At 44.9% G+C, this 27,720-nt stretch overlaps 1 protein-coding gene across 3 annotated transcripts in view; it reads right to left on the reverse strand.

Moving 5' to 3' along the window:
- The window catches only part of ZNF236 (zinc finger protein 236), a 235,408-nt gene that overhangs the window by 106,690 nt on the left and 100,998 nt on the right, over positions 1-27,720 (reverse strand). For 2 of the 3 annotated variants that reach the window (XM_073566497.1, XM_073566480.1), the window contains exons 15-21: positions 25,392-25,615; positions 15,090-15,191; positions 14,847-15,001; positions 13,472-13,575; positions 13,203-13,354; positions 10,665-10,883; positions 1,909-2,194 (exon numbers count right to left, since the gene is read on the reverse strand). In XM_073566497.1, coding sequence (XP_073422598.1) covers positions 1,909-2,194; positions 10,665-10,883; positions 13,203-13,354; positions 13,472-13,575; positions 14,847-15,001; positions 15,090-15,191; positions 25,392-25,615 — 1,242 coding nt within the window. The remainder of the gene's footprint in view (positions 1-1,908; positions 2,195-10,664; positions 10,884-13,202; positions 13,355-13,471; positions 13,576-14,846; positions 15,002-15,089; positions 15,192-25,391; positions 25,616-27,720) is intronic. The other variant, XM_073566490.1, reaches the window with a different exon arrangement.

Genomic DNA, 27,720 nt, shown 5'->3' on the forward strand with positions numbered 1-27,720 from the left:
TAACCATTAGCCAAAACGTTTTGCTATTCATTTCCATAGGAATACTTTCAGACAGCAGCCCGCATACGCCATTACCATAACATTATTGGGAGTGAGCGCACAGCCTAATCTATTCAACACATTGTCCAAGCATTTCTGCATTAACAACTATGAAATCTGAGATCCATTTTTATCATTGGACATCATCAGCAGTAACAGGCAATGTATTTATTTGCAGAGCGATGGGCATCAGAACACAATGAGACGCAATCAACATCGGCTACTTGGGGGGGGGGGGGCTCGGAAAATGAGGTCAGATAAACAGCAGATAATTCAGGTTGTATCAGAGCTAAATGTAGTATGAGCAGAAGAGAACTTTAGTGCTGTTAGTCTGGTCACACTTGCGTGTTGAGTTACATATTAGGAAAACAGATTTAGACAACAGATTTAGACAACAGATCCAAACGTCAGTAGATGGGTCCCGTAGACTAGAATGAGGACCATTGGCTTTCCGTTTTGCATCAGTTTATTTTTAAGAACACTAAAAACTGAATTAGGATGTCACAGGTGTTACAATTTTGTGAAATTTCTTTTCTTCTAAAGATCCTCTGAACAACTGTGAATGCTATTATTGAAACGTGAAAGCATTTAGGAACCACAGCAACTCAGCCACGAAGTGGCACACCATGTAAAATGAAAGATCGGGGACACCGAGTATTGATGTGCATAGTGTAGTAAAGTCGACAACACTCTGATGACTCTATAACGGCAAAGAACCAAACCTTCCCTGGCATTAATATCAGCACAAAAGCTCCACAAGGAGATTGTTGGAATGGGTTTAAATAACTGAGCAGCTCCATACAAGCCTTAGATCACCAAGTACAATGCCGTGCTTTCCATGAAGTGGTGTAAGACACTCTGCCAAAGTACTACGGAGCAGTGGAAACGAATATTCGGTAAAGAGGAATCGCATGTCTCCATCAGGCATTTTGATTGACAAGTCTGTGTTTTATGAATGCCAGCAGAACATTACCTGCCTTACTGCAAATAGGGATGATACATTGGGGTTGTTTTTTAGGGGTTGGCCCATGTCATGTGTTGAGTTTGGTGTGGAATAACTTGACTAGTCTACACAGATCCCTGACCTCAACCCCTTCTTACACTGTTCAGGAGACGTAGAACTGAGATACCGAGCCAAGTCCTTTCAGCCAACATCAGTATAAGACCTCATAAATGCTCTTCTAAATGAATAGACCTTTAGGCTGTGTGCACACGCTGCGGATTATGTGCGGATTCATCCGCGCGGATTTTGTAAAATCCGCAGGTGAAACCGCAGGTCAAAAGACCTGCGGTTTTACCTGCGGATTGCTCTGCGGTTTTGCCCTGCGGTTTTTCATCTCCTAAATGGAGGAGATGGCAAACCGCAGGAGAATCCGCAGAAAGAATTGACATGTCAATTCTTTCTGCGGATTGAAAACCGCAGATAATCCGCGCGGAAAATTCCGCACCGTCTGCACTGTGGTTTTTGATTCCCATAGGGAATCATGGTACTGTACACCGCAGCAAAAACTGCTGCGGGTCCGCAGCGGCCAAAGCCGCTGCGGAAACGCAGCAAAATCCGCGTGTGCACACAGCCTAAAAATTCCCTTAGACGCACTTGTAGAAAACATTCCCAAAGGATGGGAAGCTGGTATAGCAAGAAAGGCGGACAATGTCCCTATTAATGCCTATGGTTTTAGATTGGGATGTGATAAAAGCTCCTGTAGGTTACTTATAGTGTAACCCTGCTAGAACCCCTACTGGAATGAGTATCTAGATTCAGGACGGTATGAAAGTTTACATTTTTAGCCAATATATTTTGCCTTTCCATACCAAAAGAAAATCACTACACTGGTTAGAAGATGAAACGATGGAAAGTAGATTTTCTACCTGATTAGGTCACTGGGCTTCTTAAAGCTTTTGGGGCAATATGAACAGCAGTTGGCAAACTTGGGCTCGGTTTCCATTTCAGCCTCTTTATCTTTAATCTCACTTATACGATCTTTTTCTGCTGCAGATTGGACTAGCACCTTCTCAGAGATTGTGGCTCCTTCTCTTGGCCGAATCTTGGCCAACTCGGCAGTTTCCTCTTCTGTGAAGGTAATGACTCCTTGACGACATTTCCGTGATGCAGATATTTCACCATTTTCATCCTCTTCTTCAAGGCAGATATCTCCTATTCAAAGTACAGTAGTTTAATGCATATTAATAAATAGGCCCAGATTTTAAAGGGAATCTGCAGAAGGATCAACCCTCCTAAACCATTTATATGGGTATGCAGGTCACAGAAAGCTGAATAGGATACCTTGATATCTGTGATCCAATGACTTAATGCAGAAAAATCCTAATTTTTATTAATATGCAAATTAGGTATTAAGCTCTCTGGATGAAACAGAGATCTTCGAGAGTCCACCCCCAGAGCTTATCTTAATGCTTAGCAATGTAAATCTAAATTGATCCACTCGCGTCATGTGTGATGTCAGGCTCCATTCATGAAAGCTCAGGCACACACACACACACACACACATTGCCTCTATCCTCACTTCTGCACAATGTTCTACTATGTTATACAGCAAGAAGCTGAAGCCAATACCCTGAGAAGACCAGAACACTATGCAGAAGCGAAGAAAGTGTCAATCTGCGTATGTCCAAGTTTTCATGAATGGAGCCCGATATCAGGCATGCAGTGAAGGGATCAATTTACATACAGAGGCGTCAATGAGCATTGAAATAAGCTCTGGAGACAGACTCTGGGCAAAATCTCTGTCCCACCCAGAGATTTTAAAGGGGTACTCCGGGGAGATACAATTTTGTACTGTCCCTGTCCTCAAACTACAAAGATGCTCAGTGCAGTTGCATTATATTTATAACACTTGTAATTCAGTGTGACAGGATCTGCTCCTCACTGCTCCCCCTCCCGTTTGGCTGTTACTCACTGGGGGGCAGCTGCACACTGCCCTGTGAAGTAACGTCTGAGGTGGGAGGGGGAGCAGTGAAGAGTAGCTCCTGTCATACTGAATTACAAGTGTTATCAAGATAATAGAACTGCACTGGGCATCTCATCTTTATAGTTTATGAGTGCAGGGACAGAACAAAAATTTATCTTCCTGGAGTACCCCTTTAATACCTCATTTACATAATAAGAAAAACGTGGATTACTCTGGAATAAAATATTAGATCAGATTCACAGCTGATCAAATGACCTGCATGCCCACACAGACCACTTAGGAGGACGTCGATCATTCTGACAGATACCTTTTAAAATACATCAAGGTATATTATTATGTAACCTCTCAAATGAAGTACAGAATTCATTAGTAAATGCCGCAAGACCACATTAGATAGCTATTGTCCCTGTGAAACAGGAACATGGCTTTTGCCAGTTGCGTAACTAGCCCCGGTGTCAAATTTGGACCATCGCCCCCCCTGTATGTTGGTCAGATGTATTGGCCCTTGTAGCGTTCTGAATACTATAAAGACATACATGTTTTTCATTATGTAGTATTGTTTCCCATTCTGGACCCCTAACATATTTATATTTCCCCCATCCTGGTATATACAGTGGGGAAAAAAAGTATTTAGTCAGCCACCAATTGTGCAAGTTCTCCCACTTAAAGAGATGAGAGAGGCCTGTAATTGACATCATAGGTAGACCACAGCTATGAGAGCCAAAAAGAGAAAACAAATCCAGAAAATCACCTTGTCTGATTTGGCAAGATTTATTTTGCAAATTATGGTGAAAATAAGTATTTCGTCATTAACAGAAGTTCATGTCAATATTTTGTTACCGTATATACTCATGTATAAGCAGACCCGCGTATAAGCCGACCCCCCTAATTTTGCCCAAAAAAACTGGGAAAACGTATTGACTCATGTATAAGCCGAGGGTTAATGCTGGCCCAAGAAGATGCTCCATAAATACCCCCCATATGCTGCTGCACAAGGGTTAATGCTGCCCCATAAGATGCTCCATAAATACCCCCCATATGCTGTACAAGGGTTAATGCTGCCCCGTAAGATGCTCCATAAATACCCCCCATAATATGCTGCTGCACAAGGGTTAATGCTGCCCCATAAGATGCTCCATAAATACCCCCCATAATATGCTGCTGCACAAGGGTTAATGCTGCCCCATAAGATGCTCCATAAATACCCCCCATAATATGCTGCTGCACAAGGGTTTATGCTGCCCCATAAGATGCTCCATAAACACCCCTTATTTGCTGCTGCCGCTGCTGCTGCAATTTAAAAAAAAAAAAATGACATACTCAACTCTCCGTCGCTGGGGGCCAGGTGCCGGTATCCTGAGCCCCCGGCACTGGCAATATTTAGCAGTCCCCGTTATATCGCCGTCCACCGCTCTGTCTCCCGGGTCTCTGCAGTGATGTTCAGCAGAGGGCGCGCACTGACTAAGTCATTGCGCCCTCTGCTGAACCTCACAGCAGGAAGACCCGGAGACACAGCGGTGCACGGCGATGGAACGGGGACAGGTGAATATTGCTCTGCCACCTGTCATACTCACCCCCTCCTGCCGCACAGTCTTCTCTGCAGCCCCTGCTTCTCCCTCTGTCGTCTTCTTCCTGCGTTCAGCGGTCACGTGGTACCGCTCATTAAACTCATGAATATGTGCATATTCATGAGTTTAATGAGCGGTACGTGACCGCTGAATGCAGGAAGAAGACGACCAAGGGAGAAGCAGGGGCTGTAGAGCCATGCCAGGAGGGGTGAGTATGGTCTCTGACACCCCCCGCTCCCCCTCCCACCCCCGGTATATATATTGACTCGCAAATAAGCCGAGAGGGGGACTTTCAGTCCAAAAAAATGGGCTGAAAATCTCGGCTTATACGCGAGTATATACGGTATATGTCCTTTGTTGGCAATGACAGAGGTCAAATGTTTTCTGTAAGTCTTCACAAGGTAGGCACACACTGTTGGTGGTATGTTGGCCCATTCCTCCATGCAGATCTCCTCTAGAGCAGTGAGGTTTTGAGCCTGTTGCTGGGCAACACAGACTTTCAAATCCCTCCAAAGATTTTCTATGGGGCTGAGATCTGGAGAGTGGCTAAGCCACTCCATGACCTTCATATGCTACTTACGAAGCCAATCCTTCGTTGACCTAGCGGTGTGCTTGGGATCACTATCATGCTGAAAGACCCATCCGAGTTTCATTTTCAACGCCCTTGCTGATGGAAGGAGGTTTGCACTCAAAATCTCGCGATACATGGCCTCATTCATTCTTTGATATACACGGATCAGTCGACCTGGTCCCTTTGCAGACAAACAGCCCCAAAGCATGATGTTGCCACCCCCATGCTTCACAGTAAGTATGGTGTTCTTTGGATGCAAGTCAGCATTGTGTTTCCTCCAAACACGACGAGTTTTGTTTCTACCAAACAGTTCTACTTTGGTTTCATCAGACCATATGACATTTTCCCAATACTCTTCTGGATAATCCAAACGCTCTCTAGCAAACTTCAGACGGCCCTGGACATTTACTGGCTTAAGCAGGTGGACACGTCTGGCACTGCAGGATCTGAGTCCCTGGTGGCATAGTGTGTTACTGATGGTAGCCTTTGTTAAGGTGGTCCCAGCTCTAGGCAGGTCATTCACTAGGTCCCCCCGTGTGGTTCTGGGATTTTTGCTCACCATTCTTGTGATCATTTTGACCCCACGGGGTGAGATCTTGTGTGGAGCCCCAGATCGTGGGAGATTATCAGTGGTCTTGTACATCTTCCATTTTCTTATTATTGCTCCCACAGTTGATTTCATTACACTAAGCTGCTTGCCTATTTCAGACTCAGTCTTCCCAGCCTGGTGCAGGGCTACAATTTTGTTTCTGGTGTCCTTCGAAAGCTCTTTGGTCTTCACCACAGTGGAGTTTGGAGTGTAACTATTTGAGGTTGTGGACAGGTGTCTTTTATACTGATAACAAGTTCAAACAGGTGTCATTACTATAGGCAATGAGTGGAGGACAGAGGAGCCTCTTAAAGAAGAAGTTACAAGTCTGTGAGAGCCAGAAATCTTGCATGTTTTTAGGTGACCAATTACTTATTTTCCACCATAATTTTCAAAATAAATCTTGCCAAATCAGACAAGATGATTTTCTGGATTTGTTTTCTCATTCTGACTCTCATAGTTATGGTCTACCTATGATGTCAATTACAGGCCTCTCTCATCTTTTTAAGTGGGAGAACTTGCACAATTGTTGGCTGAAAAAATACTTTTTTTCCCCACTATATGTCTCAAATCTTGAGCCCCTTCCTTGTATATATGTCCCCCATTCTGGTATACATGTCCCCCACCCTGGTATATATGTCTCAAATCCTGAGCCCCTTCCTGGTAAATATGTCTCACATCCTGGTATATATGTTCCCCTTTCTACATAAAACAAAAACAAATAAAAAAAAGACCTATTCTTCTCACCTTCCTTCATTCCCTCGATATGCGGTGTCCTTTTCAGGGCCTGTGCGGGAGTGGGGGGGCCCAATTACCCCAGTACCTAGTTCAGCTGGATGTGTGTCCGAGGACGCACCACATTCAGATGAAGTGTATTGGTGCAGGGACTCTCCAGTAATACACAACGTCAGCCACTCAAAAGTCAGCAACTGATATCGGCGTGCCTGCTATGGCGACACATGACGGCACTGCCATGGGACGCCAATGCCTGGCACGCAGATGTCACCTGCCAGCATGTATTGTAGCGCAGGGAGCCAGAGAGTCCCAGCACAGCAATACACTTCAGCTGAATGTGCTTCCTCGGACACACATCCAGCTGAAGTAGGTGCTGGCTAACTGAGAACACATTATCTACAAGAATAGTCTGATTGGTCAGAAATCTGTGTGTAAATGTAGCTTTAATTAAACTGGGGTTCCCTAAATACATCATTTTTTAAGTGCATTTGAATTGTCAAGCGAAGAGTATAACTACAGATCTGTTTTAATAATGTATCGCTTTACAATTACTAAATTATAAACCACTACTAGTAATAATATTACAGAACAATAAGGTTAATGTTTCTTGAAGAAAACGTGTGTATGAGTATATAGATATTAGCCCTGGCTGAGGTTACGAATTCTGTACTTTAGTTATTGGAGGTTAACATTAGTAATAAAATATGCACACGCATATACAGTATAGGTGGAAAAATGCTGCAAAGTAAAATGCTTTAAAAAAAAAAGTGTTAGTAGTTTATTTTTATTAATTAACAAAAGCGAATGAACTAAACTTAAATGGAAATCATCAATATTTGGTGTGACCGGCCTTTGCAAAGGTATGGCAGGAAACTGAACCTTTCATGTACCAGTAGACAAGTAATATCAGGGCAGGGTCACCCGTTCAGATCACAGTCTCTGCTTGTGGTGGAGGCTGTCACCATTAGATGACTTTTTTTTCCTCCTACACCTAAACCATGGTCTTTCACCCGTGAAACAATCCAGGCACTTCTGGCTCGCTTTTTTTTCCTATATTTTGCATGGGATGCACTTATGTGCGCATACACATGCGTTTGTATGCGTTTTTATGCGCATGCGTTTTTTTGTGGTGTGCGCTCGGGCACAGAAAATGCATCCTGTTGCATTTTTTGGGCGTCCGACTTGCCTCAAAAAAAACGCATGCGCGCGCAATGCGTTTTTTTTACAGCAAGACACCCATTGTAAGTCTATGGGTGCGCATAGGCATGCTCATGTATGCGTTTTTTTGCGCATGCGTTTTTTTGTTGACCATTGGTTAGACAATGGAAATTAGGGGTTTGGGTTAGAGTTAGGGTTAGTTAAGGGGGTTTAGGGTTAGGGTTTGGGTTAGTAGGGTTTGGTTAAGGGTTAGGGTTAGTATGGTTTGGTTAAGGGTTAGGGTTAGTATGGTTTGGTTAAGGGCTAGGGTTAGTAAAGTCATGGTTTGGGTTAATGTTAATCCTAACCCTATCTTGATTTTTTTGGTGAGGCCAACTAATGTTGGGAAAAACCGCAAACGCGGTAAAAACGCACTAAAAACGCATACAAAGGCATAAAAACGCTGCGTTTTTTTCATGCATGCGCATAAAAATGCTTGAAAAAAAACGCAGCATTTGTATGCGTTTTTTCCATGCGTTTTTTTGCGGGAAAAACACGCTGCAAAAAAAAGCAATTGTGAAAGTAGCCTTACAGCAAGTTAAAACACGGTCATTTACTGAAACAGAAACATCTGTTTAGGAGGCTTAAAACTGCGTGAGAAACAGACAAGCTCTGCTAAAAAGAAGTGGCTGGAAAGACAGTTTCATTTCACAGGTCATAAACAAAGGTAAGACTGCGCACAGCAGCAAGATACAAAATAGTTATACTGTATCAGCACGTTCTCTCCTAGGCAAAGATTTCACAGCAAACTGGGGATTCAAGATGAGATGTTCAAGCTCTACTGAAAAAAAACAACAAGTAATAGGCATTGCTAAGGACCATGTAGGCACAGTAGTCAGCCAAGGAAACTTTGTGCAGCAGATCAAACACTCATCGTGCTTACTTCATATCAAAATTAGAAGATTCCAAGCAGTGGCATCATCTCAGAACTGGAAGCAACCAGTGGGACCCAGTTACACCCATCTGCTGTTTAGATAAGTCTAGCCAGAGGTGATCTTCATGGAAGAATTGCAACCAAAAAGCCATACTTTCCACTTTTAAAAAAGGTCAAATGACTCAAATATGCAAGAAAAGCATAGGGGCTAGGTTGCAGAAAAATAGCAGCAGGTGTTCTGAACTGACGAAGCAAAATGTGAAAGGTGTGGCTGTATCAGAAGGCTGTTCACCGAAGGGCTGGAGTGTCTGCAGTCAACAATGAAGCATGGTGGTAACTTGCAAGTTAGAGACTGCATTTTAGCAAAGGGAGTTGGTGATTTGGTCAAGCTTAATGGTATCCAATGATGAAAAATACAGACAGATACCCATTTATCATGCAAAAACCATCAGGGAGGTATCCAATTGGCTCCAGTCTCTCATATAATATTAGAAAGGCAGGATGTTTCGTCCGCAGCGATTGGAGAGAGATGCGAGACTGCCTATTGGTTCTCTAGAAGTGACACTGCGCACGTCAGACCATGTATTGTGTCTCGGCTCCAGCGATTGGATGGTGCCGGGATGCATGAAGAGACCCGATTGGTTGTCTCTGAGCGACGCTGCATGTGGGTCCTAACAGCCAATCGGAACACCTAGGTCTGTCTAATGTTGTTTGATAATAAAGTAGGGACACCGCAATAGGCGCTTAGCGCTGGTATGTCACGCGAGTGGGCGGAGCATATGCGGTCTTAGCGGCAGGCTTAAAAGGAGGAACTGTGATGAGTATCGGTTGGCTTCTGCACCGTTATGGGACACAAGACATTGTATTATCGGGCCTCCTGATGAGCCTACTCAGGCGAAACGCGTTGAGGCGTTAACCATTTGATGGCTGGTGGTGATGAACACAGATGAGTATCGCTGTGGCAGCTCTGTGTTTATTCTTCTATTGGGTTATTTTTCTATTGGGATGTCATCTGATTTCATAAGGAAACACTATCCTTATTTTGTGCTACACTGGTCAAATTGCCAGCATTATATATATCTTTTCTCTTTATGTGAAGAGACTGTGCAGTTGTGAGATTGTGGCAATAAGGAGTGCATCTAAAGTGTCCCGTCTATGACTCCCATTAGTGTATTTATGATGCCCCATTGTTAATATTGGTGACATCATTATGCAATTGAGTATTTGATCACACCACCTGATGCCATATGTGTTCTCTATTTTTTAACTTCTTCTCTTTGGGACACAGGGCCCTCTTTAGAGCAGATTGGTCTCTGTCTAGCAGTAGAGGTTCCCTTTTATCAATGGGTAGAGGTGACCACTAGCGGCTGTAGGGTATACCAGGGCCCCTAGGGACAGCCATCGTTGAGCGGGGGCGCCACAACGTTCCCCCCTAGGGTGCCAACCTCCGCGGACAGGTAGACTTCAGCTCAGGGTTATATCAGGGACTCTTAGGTGTCACCTTAGAGTGGTTTCATGTTTGAACACTTTTCCTTTTTTTTCTATTTTTGTCACTTCGTTGGTGTTTACCACATTTGTGGTTTTTAATGAATAAAGTATCTTTTTTTAGGGATATATATATATACATGAGGTATCCAATTGGCTCAAACATTTATTATGCAGTAGAACAACAATTCCTAACAAAACAGCCAATGTCATTAAAAACTTTTTTCGGCATAAATAAGTAGAAGGAGTTCAGGAATTAATGATATGACCCCACAGAGCTCTGATCTCAACATTATCCTGATGATTATCCAGAATTATCCACAGAAGATTTGTGGTTTGTTTTCCAAGATGTTTGGAACAACCTCCCTGTCAAGTTCCTTCAAAAATTGTGTGCAAGTGTACATAGAAGAAATAATGCTTTGATACAATTCTGAAGGAAAAGGTTGATTACACCAAATAATGATTTTATTTAGATTTCTCTTCTATTCATTCACCTTTCATTTTGTTAATTGATAAAAATAAACTATTAACATTTCTAGTTTTACAATTTTTTTTTTTACTTTGCAGTATTTTTCCTACACCCGCCAAACACATTTGCTCAGAACTGTATACATGTATATATTACCGAAATACACACATACAAGTTTTTTTTAATCAGTCAGCCTATACAGAGGCTTACCTTCCTCTCTTGCGCTCCCCTCATTTTCTGACACATGACCTGGAGAAATATTTTGATGCTTCTTCATATGCTTTTTACAGTGCACAGTCGTTCTGAACGTCTCATCACAGAACGGGCACTTGTAGGGCTTCATGCTTATATGGGTGGACATATGCCTGGTCAGACTGCCATTTGTAGTGAAGGAAGCATTACATATAGTGCAGCTATAAGCTTTAACCCCTGAAAAGATAGAAATAAAATCTAAAATCAACATTCTTAAAAAGGAGCCTATGCTTCATATCAGGTGCTTTGTAAATATCGTTATTGGAACAGTTGCTATATTTACTCTTAAACATGCAATACCCCCCCATGATAGCAGCTAAGGAAATTTGAAAGCTTTTGTAGCGATCTAAAATTCTGCAGTAGAACCCTTATTTTAATGTCGATCCAGTCTGAAGTCCACTGATATGCTATAGATGCCTTCAACTGTTATCGGTGTCCTGATTTCTTCTTCCCAAAAAGGGCCACCGCAGAGACATAGAAAGCCCTGTGAAAAGTCTGAACCATACCTCCTCGGCCACTTTTCTCAGATCAGTGTGGTCATCAGCATGGGTCCATGCCATACCATTAGGGAAGGCATGTGTCAGACTTTCCTCAGCGTTCATCAACCCTGTGTAGATCCTTCATACTCAGTTTCACTGAGTATGCATGAGTTCTCAATAGGAAAGGGAAGTGCAGCCTCCGGTCTCCTCTGGCCAAGGACTATCTTGAATACCTCAATAATAACGTCTCCAACATCTGCAATAGGGGTTCAGAAAGCCCTGAGACACGTTAGCTCATCATTTGGTCAAAATTAGCAGATTTAGCTAATAAACATGAAATGTATGTGACCTTTCTTATGGTGCCTCTGATTCATTCCTATCTTAAAGGGAATCTATCAACAGAATTTCACCGTCCAAAAATATTTATATGTCCATTAGGTTCTTTCAAAGACAAGTCCAGCAATACTTTTAAATGGCCAGCCCGATGCGTTACTTAGAAATCAGCATTTGAACTGATATGTATATAAGGTTGTAGATCTGAAACCTCTGTCACTCCAGCTCTATTCCCTGCCTAGGTCTGTCTCCTCCTGCTTAAAGCAAAAAAGGAAGCACACTGTAGCGCCATAACATGCAAATATGAAAAATGAAAAATGAATTGCATTACTGCATTAGAAATATGAAAAATTGAGAACGTTTTGCGCATAAAATGGCCAAGTTATGTGTACCTGGAAGCCACGTTAAGGCATTTCTCATTTTCCAGGAGACTTCAGTCTTAGTGAGGATTGGCACAGAGCGGGACCTAGAAAACGAGAAATGCCTTAACGTGGCTTCCAGGTACACATAACTTGGACATTTTATGCGCTAAACTTTCTCAATTTTTCATATTTCTAATGCAGTAATGCAATTCATTTTTCATATTTGCATGTTATGGCGCTACAGTGTGCTTCCTTTTTTGCTTGAATGTATATGAGTTGGTGACTCTAGGTTAAGCACCTGTTCACACATTGTTTATGCTTGGATGTGACGGTCAGTTTTTGAAATTTGTCTCCTCCTGCTTGACTGACAGCTCCATTGCCTGAAGTCACAAAGAATAGAGAGACTCTGTCAAGTAGCAGGAGGTGGCGGTGGCGTCACTGGGTGAGGAAGAGAACCGGAGTAACTGAGGCTTCAGATCTACCAAAGCGCTTCAGCCTCATTTCCATATCACTTCAAGCACTGATTACTCAGTAATGGACAAACAGACTGGCCATATAAAGGTATTGCTGGACTTGTCTTTGAAAGAGCTACATGCACAAATATAACCGTTTCTGTGGTGAAATCCTGCCAATAGATTGACTTTAATTATACTAACTGACTACTAAGCTGTCTCCCTTCTACAATTTATCTAAAATGCACAAATCTTATTTTCTGTTAGCTACAGCAATGTCTTTACACTGTACCAGTCTCAGCACTGGTTTCCCATTCACTTCGGAATTTAAATTAAACATACTACAATCCCATAGCGCTATACCACCCTATATTTTCTTTCTCCTCTTTACCTGCCCACATGTGCGCATGTTCTGCCAACTATCCAAGATAACTCTCCTTCATAATCCAAACTTCCTAATTAAATCTCCAAGACTTTTCTTGTGCTTCACCTATTCTCTCGAATGCGCTAACCTAGACAATCAGAATTATTCCCGACAGCCATAGTTAAGCTTGCCCTAAAAATACCATTTTTGACAGACCTTTCGCACTTCATAAATTGAATCCTTTCGTTTTGTTTATTAGTTTAGTAGTTTTCATAAATGTACCTTCTAAAATATAAAGGCACTTTGGAAAATGCTGCTGGATTAATATTTTGCCAAAGATGCATGTAAACCAGTCAGAATTCCATCTGACACTGTATAGCACCAGGAATCAGAGAAGACCTCCGCATCAATTAGCATTTTAAAGAAAACACATTTACAAAACCTTGGTGGATGCAGCGTAAATTAAGTCCTGGAAGCATTGGTACATATGCAGGAAAACACTTTACCTGTATGAGTCTTTTCATGTGATTTAAGTACTCCAGATGAAACAAAACCACGGCCACATATAGAGCACTTATACGGCCTTTCTCCAGTATGTGACCGAACGTGTTGCTTTAAATGACTGGACTTCTTGAAACCTTTATTACAGTACTCACATCTGTATTAGAAAAGCATGTATTGTAAAAGGTGGATTATAGCCTTCTCAAAAGAATACAGGAATTTTGTAAAAAAAAATCTCATATGCATAAATACAACATCTTTGTATAGTACTGGCCTGTAGGCACGTCTGCTCTGGTCCTCCGAAGACTCCAGAAATGGAGTTTGTTGAGTCTGAAGTTCAATTTCTTCCTGTGTGTCGTCCTGAATTAAGCGGGCAGTCTGAGAACCAGAAGAGACAAGTAGGTACTTGTACTTAGTGAATGGCTTTCAAGTCTGATCCTTACATTTGTATGGTACCATAGGGGTGAGTGCCAATGGGTACACTGTATGAAAGGCTAGCAAAACATTTGAAGCCTACAAACCAAATGCCCACATGTAAAAAGTAATAGTGCTAACTACAGAACAAAGCAGAGCAAGAACACTGTGGGAAAGATAGAAAAAAGAAGTTCTGATGAAAAGTTTAAGAAGAGGAAAAGAAATGCCTTCAAGTATTACGTAGTACTGGCATACTGGCGACTCAAAAGGTCAGCAACACAAAGGGGGGGGGATGTCAGTGCCCTCTAAGATGACATCATAGTCCTAAAATCATTTATATACATTTATACAATGTAACATACAGTACTTGTACCATAAAAAAAAGGATTTGCTTGTCAGCATGTATATCAGAGTCAGCAGATGACATCTAAATGAAGCATTAATCAACAATCCTTCACACCTCCACTCTATTCATGGTCTATGGCACCAGCTGTAGGACCCCCAGAGATTTGCCATCGATAGGTGAATAATGTACAAACCCTTTAATGACAATCTTTTACCAGGTTTTTGCCATCTAATCTGAGAATAGGATTATATAGAGACAGGGACCATGATTTCAATCATGCATCAGTTACTGGGCTGCTTGCTGTAGTTTTGATGCAATCACTGTTTTATCAGCCGAAGGTTCTCTTTAAAGGTACAGTGAATCTGCTGCCATGTGTCTGCAAAGAACTGAATGAGGATTATCGTTATCCTATGAATAGGGGCGATTTTCCGCATGCACCTCATGTCGGTGAGGGTAAAAAAATTACAGCGGAAACAAGTGTGTTCTGATCTACAGACCAAACTGGTGCATGGAAATAGTTGACAACCCCCTGCACGAGTCTGTTGTGCAGACAAGCACCGGAAACCAGTCAGATTCACAATTTGTGGATGGGGCTGCTCTGCAAATTTACATGCTCCCCATGTTCTTTGGGGATGAAAAATGTTTTTGATGTGAATAAAAGGGAGGACAGGATAGGTGACCAGGTGATCGATAAACTAGACCACTGGAGCCAATATGGCAGGCCTTGGGAGACGTCAGACAGCTACTTCCTGTCTAACTGCATTAGCGGTTAGGGTACAAACAGTGAGGTAACTGGAATAATTTCTAGTGACATAAGTTATCAGAACTTTAAAAAAATGAAGAGCAGCAAAGTTATCAGTGTGGGCAGTCAGCTAGTTAGTAGGCTCACCACATTAATGGCATCTGTAGTGGGCACCTCCAGAAGTGCTGGCTGCTGGTAACTTGTTGAGAGAGCCTGGGACTCGAGCGTGCTGGAATCCTGCAGCTGCTGCACAGTTGAGAACGCTGTTGGTTGACTGAATCCATCAGTCACAGTGAAACCTACTATGAGACATGAAAAAATCACAATCTACATTAAATGCCTTTATCTAGGGCGTCTAATTAATTCTTTAATCTTACTGTACTCCTATACCTTGAGAAAGTCCCTGCTGGTCAAATGGCTGTGGCTGCAAAACTGGGGCTTCATAATGGCCAATGTTTTCTTGCAGAGAATGCTGCGAAGTAACAAATCTATCTGAAAATGCATAAAAAATTGATGAGGTAAACATTAAAATTTCCACTTCTTTCCTTAAGCTTTACATATTTACTGACAATTACAAACTACCATCTGGGGGATTTATAAATCATCATTTTCACCATTTAAACCTCTTCAGGACGGCGGCCATTTTTCATTTTTGCACATTTGTTTCCTCCTTTTCTCCCAAAAACAATAATCGTTTTATTTTTCTATCAATAGTCATGTGAGTTTTTTTTTGCGTATGACGCTACTGACCATTATATACTGAAAAACTGGGGAAAAACAATCCAAGTGGGTTGAAATGGTGAAAAAAAAACATGGATTTTTGTGAGTACTCACCGTAAAATCCTTTTCTCCGAGACGCTCATTGGGGGACACAGATACTGTGGGTGTAAGCTTCTGCCGCTAGGAGGCTGGCACTAAGTGAAAAAAAAGAGGTTAGCTCCTCCTCCGCAGTATACACCCTTGCCCCTATTGCGGGCGGAAATCAGTTTGGTGCCAAAGCAGTAGGAAAACAACATATCAGGCTTAATACAGGTACAACATGTCCAAAGGAAAACACCACCCTTATATCAAATAGGTAAACACATTCATTTAAACAAAACAAGAGCCAACTGGCTAATAGGGTGGGTGCTGTGTCCCCCAATGAGCGTCTTGGAGAAAAGGATTTTACGGTGAGTACTCACAAAAATCCATGTTTCTTCTTCGTTTCATTGGGGGACACAGATACTGTGGGACGTCCTAAAGCAGTCCCAGGGTGGGAGATTAACTCACCGATCCAAGCTACATGCACCTCTTGTTTAAAGGTGCGCCACCGTTGGTTGGAGAATCCTTCTACCCAGGCTCGCATACGCCGAGGCCTGAGCATGGATGTTATAATGTTTGGCAAATGTGTGCAGGCTGGACCAGGTTGCTGCCTTGCAAACCTGTTCCGTCGAAGCCTGGTGCTGAAGCGCCCAAAAGGCGCCCACTGCCTGGGTAGAGTGCGCGCCGATCCCTGCTGGAATCGGCGTGCCTCTAATGCGATAGGACTCCTGAATAGTCAAACGAATCCATGTGGCTATGGTCGACTGAGGCAGCGAGTCCCTTCCTGCGCTCTTCAGGGAGCACGAACAGCGTGTCCGTCTGACGAAAGGGTGCCGTCCGCGACACGTACCCCCGGAGGGCTCTTACCAGGTCTAACATGTGAAGAGCCTTTTTCCACCCAGTGTACCGGTGCTGGACAAAGTGAAGGCAAAACACATCTTCATTAATGTGAAAAAAAGAGGACACGACTTTCGGCAGAAAAGGAGGGCTGGTCTGAGGACCATCCTATACTTATGGAAAGTGAGGAACGGAGCTCGGCAGGATAGAGCCGCCAGCTCTGAAACCCGCCTGATGGAAGTGGTGGCCGCTAGGGGAACAACTATCCAGGAAAAGTACCTCAAAGAGATATCCTAAAGCGGTTCCAATGGAGCTTCCTGCAGAACACTTAGGACCATGTTAAGGACCCAGGCATCCATAGGTGCCTTATAGGGAGGTATCAAGTGGGACACTCCCTGGATGAAAAGTCTTCACCTGCAAATTGGTAGCAATTCTGCACTGGAACAGGACGGATAAGGCCGACATTTGTCTCCTGCGGGAACCTGGGGCAAAGCCCGAGTCTAATGCTCTACCGACTGAGCTATCCGGGCTCTCTAAGCCCGACTGGAGAAAAGCCAAGATGTCAGGGATCAAGAATCTCAGCGGAGAAACACCGCGGCCTCGACATCAAGCAAAGATCACCTTCCAGGTGTGGTGGTAAATTCATGCTGAATCAGGCCTCTGAGCGCTAATCACTGTAGCGACCACCTTTCTCCCGAACCCTGCCTGGGTTAGAATCCAAGATTCAACGGCCCTGCCATCAAACAAAGGGTCCCTGAGCTCGGGTGGCACATCGGCCCTCGAGACGGTAGATCTGGGCGCTCTAGCAGGCGCCAGGAACGTCGGTGAGCAGCTGCATTAGATCTGCGTACCATGCTCGACGGGGCCAGCAGAATCGCCGGCCCCCTTCCATCTTGATCCCTTTGCTTGACTCTCGGGAGTAGTGGCAGTGGGGAAAATAGATATGGGAGGCGAAACTGGTTCCATGGCAGAACCAGAGCGTCCACCGCGAATGCCTGCGGGTCCCTGGCCCGAGCGACATATGTGGGCACCTTGGCATTCACTCTGGAAGCCATCAGGTCCACATCCGGAGCTCCCCACAGTTGACAAATCTGCTGGAAGACTTGGGGATGTAGAGACCACTCTCCGGATGCAAGACCCTGCCGGCTGAGGAAGTCTGCCGCCCAATTTTCCACGTCAGGGATGTGGACAGCCGAAATCACGGAGTGGTTTGCTTCGGCCCACTGAAGAACATGCCCCACCTCGCGCATGGCTGTTCTGCTGCGGGTGCCCCCCTGACGAATTATGTAAACCACCGCCGTGGCGTTGTCCGATGGAATCCGGACGGGGCGGCCTGCTAGAAAGTGATGAAACTTCTGCAGAGCCAGCCGAATTGCTCGTATCTCCAATAAGTTGATCGGGAGGCGTGCCTCCTGTGGCAACCACCGTTCCTGGGTTGTTTGGTGGCGAAACACCGCTCCCCAACAGAGGAGACTGGCGTCGATTGTCATTATCAGCCCATGACCTGGAGGGAAAGGTTTCCCCTAGGCCAGAGAGGGAACTGGTTATCCACCATCCGAGTGGCTGCCTGACTTGAGAGGAAAGTTGGCACCGCTGATCGAGCGTGAAAGTATTCTTGTCCCAGGCTGACACGAGGCGTGCTGCAGGGGGTGATGATGGAACTGGACTAAAGGCATCGCTTCCATTGCTGCCACCATTTTCCCCAGGATCTTCATCCCGGATCGGATGGTATGAGGGACTGGTTGGCGTAGTGTCCGGACTCCCTGCCGGAGACTAGCACCTTTTCCTGAGGAAGAATTACCAACCATCGAGGATCATTCCCAGGAAGGAGATCCTCTGAGCTGGCACAAGGGATGATTTCTTTGTATTGACCAACCATCTAAGTGGCAAGAGTATCTAGCGTGATGTTGCCACCTTCCTCACATGCCTGTATTGACGGGCCCTCGACCAAGAGGTCGTCCAGATAAGGCAAGACGACTATGCCTTGAGAATGCAGTGTGGCCATGACAATTGCCATAACCTTTGTGAACACTCTGGGAGCTGTGGCTAGCCCGAAGGGTAGCGCTACGAACTGAAAATGTTGAACGCTGATGGCGAAGCATAGAAAACTCTGATAAGGAGGAAAAAATGGGAATGTGCAGAAATGCGTCCTGGTTGTCTATTGAGGCCAAGTCATCTCACTGCTCCATGGCCGATATGACTGAACGGAGAGAGACTCCATCCGAAAATGTCTGATCCTGATGAATTTGTTCAGAAGCTTCAGGTCCAAAAATAGGCCTGACAGACCCGTCCTTTTTTGGGAACCGCAAAATGGTTGGAATAGAACTCCTGAGCTCTTCCGTGTTTCGGCACTGGAACAATGACTCCGTTGTGCTGGAGTGACTTGATGGCTCCCAATAGAGCCCTTACCGGGTATCCACCCTGGGAAGCCGGGAAAGAAAAAACCATCTTGGAGGGTATATGACAAATTCTATTTTGTAACCTGAGGACACCAATTCTTTTACCCATACGTCGTGAGCGATGTTGGCCCAGACGTGGCGAAAACAGAGTAGATGGCCGCCCACCTTGCTGGTGTCGTCTGGTAAAGACCTCAAGTCATTTGGCCGATGATCTTTAGGATCTGGGTCCCCTCGATCTGGCCTGTTGAGCATGCAATCTCCCCAATGGGTTGGCTCTATATGAGACCTGCCGCTCCCTATCCTGGTTGGGGTGGCCTTAGGTGGCGGGCTGTGGAGTCGGTAAGCCAAACCTGCGACTCCGACTCCTCAATTTCCCTTACACCGACTCCGACTCCAACTCCGACTCCACGACTCAGACTCCGACTCCCACACATATTGCTTATATTTAAGTGAAAAATTTATTGTAGTACAATGTGAACCTCAGACATTTAATCATTTTTATGATCCAATAATCAAGATATTTAGATAGAACAGAATATATATTGGTGTACTACCCGGTTTTCATTCTTTTTGGTACAGATACGATATGGATAGACAGATATGGATAAATGGATAGATAGAGCAGATTTCTAATCTGCTTTTGCTATTGAAAACATTATCTATGAGCTCAAAAACCTTTCAGGTGATGCAGTTTTTTAAAAAGATGATCAGCTTTTGCAGCGGAAAAACGTATCCTCAAAAAACACAGGAAAAACGCTGTGTGTGAATGTAGCCTTAGATCAGGAATATAACAGCCATTTATAGGACATTTCATAACTTTCCCAAACTCCTATGAAAAAATATTCAGCACATCCTGCATTGAATTACTGTACCCAATTTATTATATATTTTAGGAGTCGGAGTCGGTCCATTTTATACCGACTCCAACTCAGACTCCACCAAAATGAGCACCGACTCCGACTCCACGACTCCGACTCCACAGCCCTGGCGGAAATGGGCCCCGTAGTCCACCCAGAGTCTTTTAACGCATGACTCTGGACCGGTCTCTTATTCGGGTCCCGGACCAGGCTCAGGCTGCTTAGCGGCCGCCCCCTAAGGAATGCAGATACGCTCGGCCTAGAATGGCCGGTGGCACTGCGAAAGGCCCGAACACGTGCCTGAACCGGGTGACGAAAAGCGGTTTAACCTTCTGTTGAGGGAGAAACCCACTCTTTTCTCCTGTGGAGTCGGAGAGAAGTTGATCCCAACTTTTCTCCAAATAGGCGACCGCACTGATAAGGCAGGGAAGTCAAGGACTTCTTGGAAGTAGAATCGGCCCGCCATGTCCTCAACCATAGGGCTCTTCAGATAGAGACTGCATTAGCGGCAGCAATTGCTGAACAATTGGCCGCATCCAAAGACACATTCATTACATAGTCTCCGCCTATCGCAATCTGACCTGCGACCTCCGAGATCTCTGCAGGTAGATCCTGCTCCTGCGCGACCTTGTTTAATGTTTCTGACTATGATAACATGGCCTTAGCTCCCCAAGTTGCTGCGAACGAGGGAGTGAGTGCAGACCCTGACGCCTCATATACTGAACGAGCTAGGCTCTCAATAAGGCAGTCCGTGGGATCTTTAATTGAGGAAACCCTAGGGACAGATAGCAGGGTCTTAGTGGCCAGGCGTGAAGCCGGAGGATCTACTATCGGGGATTCCATCCATTGCTTACGGAAGTCCGGAGAAAACGGATACCTCGTTTCGAGTGCCTTTTAACCCGAGAAAACGCCGGTCTGGACGTTCTCTGTGCCGCTGCACTATGTCCTCAAACTCAGGGTGAGAGAAAAAAATTCTGTGCGGCCGCTTCACTCGTTTAAATGCTACCTTATGCCACGTAGCTGCTGCGGGATCATCTTCAATCCCCAGGGTCTGATTGACGGCTTCTATGAGGCTGTCCACTGTTTCACGTGACCCTGGAGTGTCCAGGTCAAAGGGCTCGTCTGAGTCGCAATCTGAGGTCTGCTTGCCATCAACCACTGGTGACGGGGAGCGAGAAGCAGAACTTACGGATGCCGAAGGCACCGGATGGACTGGGCGACACCGTGTGGATTCATTTCCCCCGATTCTGCCTGGAGTGAGAGCGGCCCCTGCAGGCCGGAGGCTCCTGTGAGGTGGAGGTTCCCTCTAAAGGCGGCGAGACACTGTCCCTGCCCCTATCTGGGGCTTGAAGGGATTCTATTGCTCTCTTAAGCGACGCCATGTACTGTGACAGTGATCGGGCCCACTCCGGGGGATTTGACACATTGGTCGCGGTCGCAGGGGAGAGCTCCTGGGCGCGTTTGGATTCGCAGGCTTCGCATAAACGCTTGCTCTGCGCCCGCGGAAACGGCAGCGTAAAAGAACGTGCGTCTTTGCTTTTTTGGACATGCTGTATCTGTCCGCTGCTGGGGATATGGGGAAGAGGAAGCCCCTCTTTTCTCCCTATAGCGTGGCCTCTCGGGCAGCACTTACCCCAGTCCTGCGCCCCCCCGACCTGGATGCTTCCTTTAAATCGCGCACCAACATCTGCGGCGCGCACCAGCCTGTAAAAACCGCTCTAGGGGTGATACTTCCGCTTTGCGGCCTAGCCCGTGCTCCGAAGCCGGGGCCTCGATTTTACAGCCGCCCAGTGCGGGGCAGGCTGCCGGAAGTGACGCGCGGCCCCGAGGGCGGAACTTCCGGCCGCGGCCTAGTTCCGCCGAAGCTGCGGCCTCAATTTTTTCCCCTACCCGACTGGGGGGGGGGTACGATACCAAAAAATAGCGCTACTGACCGGCGCAGTGTTCCTGTCCCAGGCTGCCGCCTGACGATCCAGCCCTTCTCTTGCAGGGCTAGTGGTCGCCGAGCTGTGGGCTCCAGCCCGAAATCTTCGCAGGAGCCCTCCCCGACCCTCTCCTCACCGATGATCCTCTCAGCCTGAGCGCAGGTAAGTGAGGGGGTCTTTGATAAAAAAAATAGGACGGTGCAGGCACCCTAACTCCATCTAACCCCTTCAGGGGGTGAGGAGAGGGACCGTCCGCTGCCTTGCAGCACTGCCGTCTAGCGTTGGTGGAGCAGTGGGGGCCGCACAGACTAGTCTTGTGCCTCTGTGCAAGCCCATGGTTTCAATACCTAGGGGTGGACAGGGCTAAGTCTGGCATAATGTCCCACGTCGCGGGAAAGGATACGTGGAGGGATACTCGCACGTGCTCGCCCGTTGATGGTTTGGGGAAATCGGATCCTTTCACTAGGATGCGTTGCCCCTGTCTTATCTTCATAAAATAACAAAGAAAAAATAGAAGTCTGGGGAAAAAGACCCAGATATGTCCCACGGTGCGGGAAAGGATACGCGGAGACGATACTCAACGCGTGCTCGCCCGTTGATGGTTTGGGGAAATCGGACCCTTTCAATAGGATCCGTTGCCCCTGTCTCATCTTTATAGTAAAAATAAAATAAGAAGTCTGGAGCATAACAAGACGTGTGTGCCTCCATGGACACTAAGCAAAAAACTGATTTCCGCCCGCAATAGGGGCGAGGGTGTATACTGCGGAGGAGGAGCTAACCTCTTTTTTTCACTTAGTGTCAGCCTCCTAGCGTCAGAAGCATACACCCACAGTATCTGTGTCCCCCAATGAGACGAAGGAGAAAAAAAACGCAATTCCACCATGGTTTTCTGCTACAGTTTTCATTTATACCATTCTGGGGTGCATATGATGATTAGATCGCTTTTTATTTTGTATTTTCAGTGGGACGCAACCAAAAACTGTACAGCTCTGGAGTTTTGATTTTTTTTCCTCTTTACCGTCCAGGTTAAAAATTTTTATATTTACTTGTAGATCAGACGTTCATGAACAATAAGATACCAAACATTTATTTAAAAATTTTTTTTTTTTTAGGGGCCCCAGCATTTCCATTCCAAGGTTAGGCCCCTTTCACAAGTCAGCGTCTCCAGTACGTGTGGTGACAGTTTTATCACGTACCGGAGACACTGACACATGTAGACCCATTCAAAGGAATGGGTTTATGTACATGTCAGTGTTTTGAAGGACTGTTTGTCCATGTGCAAAACACGCAGACATGTCCGTTTTCACACGTACCACAAAACGTGCCGCACACGTGCACACGGAGAACAGCGCACACTGTCCACCGTGTGCACGGACGGCCGCCGGGGAAGAAGTGCTACTGTTAAGCCGCTGTCCCCCGGCGGCTGTTGCTGAAGCCGGCTGTCATTCTCCCTGCTCTGCCTGCAAGCAGAGGAGAACGATGAGCAGTATATTAAAGTCCAAACGACAGCAGATGTTACCCCCATCATCCGACATCTGCTGTCGTTCGGACTTTAATATACAGCTCATCGTTCTCCTCTGCTCACAGGCAGAAAATGGATAATGACAGCTGACTTCAGCACCAGCCGCCGGGGGACAGTGGCTTAACAGTAGCGATACTTCCCCAGCGGCCGTCCATGTGTCCTTGTGGTACTGACACGGCACATGGGTGGCATATGCTTGCCACACGTGTGCTGCACATAGTACACACATGGTCAAATGGACACTGATATCTCCAGTACCGTTTTTTCCGGTACCGGAAATATCAGGACGTGTGAAACTGGCCTTAAACTGTCTTACGACCTTTGGTGACATTACAGTCATGTGACCGTGATGTCATCAAAGGTCTCTTAACTGCAGAAGTCTAGAGCTGAAAAGGAGACAGTGTGTGAATGAGTGAGTGTGTGTGTGGCTTGCGAATGTATCCACCCCCCCCCCCCCACAGATTTTTCTCACGGTGATCTGCTGTGAAGACACTGAGTTTGAACTGCGGTGGTGACCTCATGACTGACTTTTTCTCACGGTACTGAGGTCACCACAGTTCAGCCCTGCTGGCAACGCTGCCTTACTGACCAATGGTAACCTCGATGATGTCATCGCTGGTCACTGAGGCTCATTCACCAGTGGTTCTCAGCCTGGACGATCACAGCTTCACACTGTCCAGGTTGAAAACTATTCGGCCCCCAGAAATGGATTACGGCGTGGAACAGAATGACGAAGAGGTGAGGGATATTGTTGTTTCTTATTTTAGTTTTATTACCGAAGACGAGGGCTTCGGTGGAATTAGACGTTAAGTGAGTATAACGGTGTTTATTATTTTTAAATAAAAATGGAAAACTGTGTTTAGTCTTATTTTTAATAAAAGACTTTATTCTGGCTGTGTCTTTATTTACTATAAAACTAAAGGATTTTGTAATGGATGGCTGTCTTATAGACACCTCTCCATTACTAAGCTGTGGGCTTGATGTCACCTGACAATGCAAAGGTGACATCAACCCCACAAATATGAACCCCACTTATTACAGCAACAGGGCAAGTGGGAAGAGCCAGGCAAAGCGCCAGAATTTGCGCATCTCATAGAGGCGCCTTTTCTGGGAAGCTGCGGGCAATTTTTAGGCTGGGGGAGGACTATATCAATGGCCCCATACCAGCCTAAGAAAACCAGACCCTAGCTGTCAGCTTTAGCAAAGCTGGTTGTCAAAAATGAAGGCGACCCCACGTAGTTTTTTAAAATTATTTATTTAAATAATTAAAAAACAGCGTGGGGACCCCCTCTATTCTTGATAACCAGCCTTGTTCAAGAATAAATGTGGATTATTGCTCATGGAAAAGAAAAAATAAGCCCTAACCAATCTTTTGAAGCAAAAAATAATATAAGACCCAGTCTTATTTTCAGAGAAACACTGGATTCTCCCATTTGCAATTGAGATTATTAAAAGAGAACATGTTCATTGTACCCGAACCACAGTGAGCATCAGAGACAGGATCCACTATAAATATCTATCAACTTAAAACACTGCAGCCTCTCAGAGGAGCTGAGAAACAACATGACTAAGGGGACTAGTGATCGGGGCTTCTCCTTGCCCGGCTCGGCTTGACTTACAGGTCTCTCCCTATGCAAAAATAAAGAGACATATCAATTGAGCAGAGTCGGCAGGAAAAAGTGGTTGAGCCCCCCATGACTAGCTCCTGTAGTCATCTCATTCTCCTTACTTAAGCTATGCTTTCTCGGAAATGCTGCAGCATTGAAGGATGACTTTTTATATTTGAATGATGGAGCCAGTCTGGATTAATGCTGCTTGTGGTTCAAGCAGCATCAGTCACCAGACAGGTTCCCTTTAGTACTGATTATTCATTAAACAGAATGGGTCACATTTTGGAAGATGTAATGCCAATGTGAAACTCTAGAATATAGCAGAGTGTGACAGATTTCCCAGGACAGTGCGTTATGTTGCAAAAAATGGTACTTAAATTTGATAGATCTAAAGCTTGCACCAAATATTACTTTTTCCAAAGCAGTTACTTCACTTGGTCTGTGTATGTGACTGAGGAAAGCAATAACCATAATACAGAAAATGTATCCAAGAAGGAAATGTGTAACCATTAGAAAAAGATTTGTATATGACAATAACAATGCAAAGCACATGAAGGTAGGGGAAGTTTTACATATTTTATCATAAAATAGTCATTCGTCTTCTGACACTAATATGAACTCTTGGCTCCCATGGGGATCGCTTTGATAACGGCTGTTTATGCAATTTCCAATTCTTAGTATCTTAAAGCTGTGGTACAATATTAAACTACCAGAAAATCTGTGTTTCTTCTGGAGGGTTACCTTCATCAGTTTCCAAGGGCTGATCAGCAAGTGTCTGCTCCATAGCAGGTGAGACGACAACCATATCTGGCTGTGGGCTTAGCTGTAAAATGGTTTCTTGCTGGACAGTTACATTGTTTGGCTGATGAAGACTGGTTCCATCTATTTCCACCTGTATTTGGTCTACAGGGGCTTCCTCTGGAGCTGCTGGTTGATGCTGCTGGAACTGATGTGCAACTTCATATCTATAAGAAAAAGAAAGGACTGTCAATCTACACGTTTTGGGACTGACACAAATTTTTGGTTTTGGTTTCACAAAGTTTGCAGCTTCTGTTTTTATAGTGACAATTTGAAGTACCTCTAAACTGTTAAGTGTCATACCTTGCCATGAAAATTGGCTTCATCTGCAAAAACTATACAGTATATTCACTGAATTTCAGCTGTGCCACAAAATGACCTGCTTACATAATTTCAGTGATCTTCTCGTTAGCTCATAAGTGTTAACAAGGACAAGGCAGCTGATATCATTATGTCATTCTGATCGACTCATAAGACATACCGGTTTTTTTAAAACGGGGCTCGGTTCTTCTAAAAATTGACTTCTGTAAAACAAGTTTACTTCCAAGAAAACATGTGTTTCAACAAAAGGGTTTTGTAGACAAGGACATTATTGCTTGTAAGATTGACCCTAAATCAACTATTTATCAGATCATCAAGAAATAAAGAAAAAAAAAGTAGATTTTTTTTATACTCACCGTAAAATCTGTTTCTCATAGTCTTCATTGGGCGACACAGAACCATGGGGATAGTCTGCTGCTACCTGGAGGCTGACACTATTATTGCATTTAAATAAAATTGGCTCCTCACCAGCAGACTATATCTCACCTTCTGCAGTCAGGCTTCCTCAGTATTGTGAGAAAGCAGTAGGAAGAGATAAGGATTAAGGCAAGAAGAAACATAACTGCACACCTAACCAGACAACCAAGGGAGAAAGCTGTGTACCCCAATGAAGACTTTGAGAAACAGATTTTATGGCGAGTACCAAAAATCTATTTTCTCATTAGTCTCATTGGGGGGACACAGAACCATGGGACAGCCTAAAGCAGTCCCTATGGTGAGAAATAATTAAATATCAGCTGTCCCTAGGGTGAGAAAGAATTGAATATCGTATTGTTACCACCTAGTCTTCCGCCACAACTCACGTAGAAGTCTGGGCTAAGGTCGCTTGCAGTATCTTCCTACCAAGGCTTGCATTTGCTGAGGCAAAAGTGTGAACCCTGTAAAACTTAGAAAATGTATGCACCAATGGCCAAGTAGCTGCTTTACAGAGCTGGAAAGCCAATGCCCAGAAACTTCCCACCGCTTGCGTAGAGTGTGCCTTAATCCCAAACAAGGCCACCCTTGCCTTAGCTCTGTAAGCCTGGATAATAGCAGTCTTGATCCAGCGGGCAATGGTTGCTTTAGAAGCAGCTTGGCCCCTAATAGGGACTTTTGGTATAATAAACAAGGAATCAGAACATCTGAATGAGCAAGTGGCTTATAAATAGTATCCTACGGCTCTAACAATGTCCAACTTGTGAAGAACCTTCTCAATAGGACGAGATGGTGCCGGACAAAAGGAAAGTAAAATAATGTCTTCATTAAAGTGAAAACTCAAGATCACCTTCGGGAGAAAAGAAGGAACTGGCCCCAACACTATCGTATCCTGATGAAGAATAAGGTAAGGAGTGAAACCAGACCGAGCTGCAAGCTCAGAGACCCTTCTAATAGAAGTGATGGCTATAAGGAAAGCTAACTTATAAGAAATAAAAAGTATAGAGATCTCTCTGATTGGCTCAAAATGTGGAGACTAAAGATTCAGACCGCAATGATTTCAATAGGGTGGCTCAATGTGCAACACCCCCTGGAGTAAAGTCTTAACCTGGGATTAGATGCCAAATCCTTCTGAAACAAAATAGCCAAGGCGAACAATTGACCCTTGAGGAAGTTAAGCGCCAGCCCTGCCACCAATCCAGACTTTAAGAAGGAGAGCAGCGCTGGCAAGGAAACAGACATTGGCGAAGCAATGCTAGGCTCACACCGAGGAAAATAAGCCCTCCAAGTGTGATGTTAGACTCACAATGAGGATGGCTTCCAGGTTCTTATCATAGTTTGGATGACTGATTCAGAAAGACCTGCTGCCTTCAAAATCGTGGCTTCAACAGTCACGCCGGTAAACTGAGCGCCCGTTAATTCAGATAGTAGAACGGACCCTGGGACAGAAGTCCAGGCGGCCCATAAGAGCCCATGGAACATCCGCCAGGAGATTCATAACATCCGAATAACAGGCCCTTCAAGGCCAGGATGGAGC

Source organism: Dendrobates tinctorius, unplaced genomic scaffold (assembly GCF_039654945.1).
Source record: "Dendrobates tinctorius isolate UK_male_01 unplaced genomic scaffold, ASM3965494v1 ptg000004l, whole genome shotgun sequence".
Classification (NCBI taxonomy): Eukaryota; Metazoa; Chordata; class Amphibia; order Anura; family Dendrobatidae; genus Dendrobates; species Dendrobates tinctorius.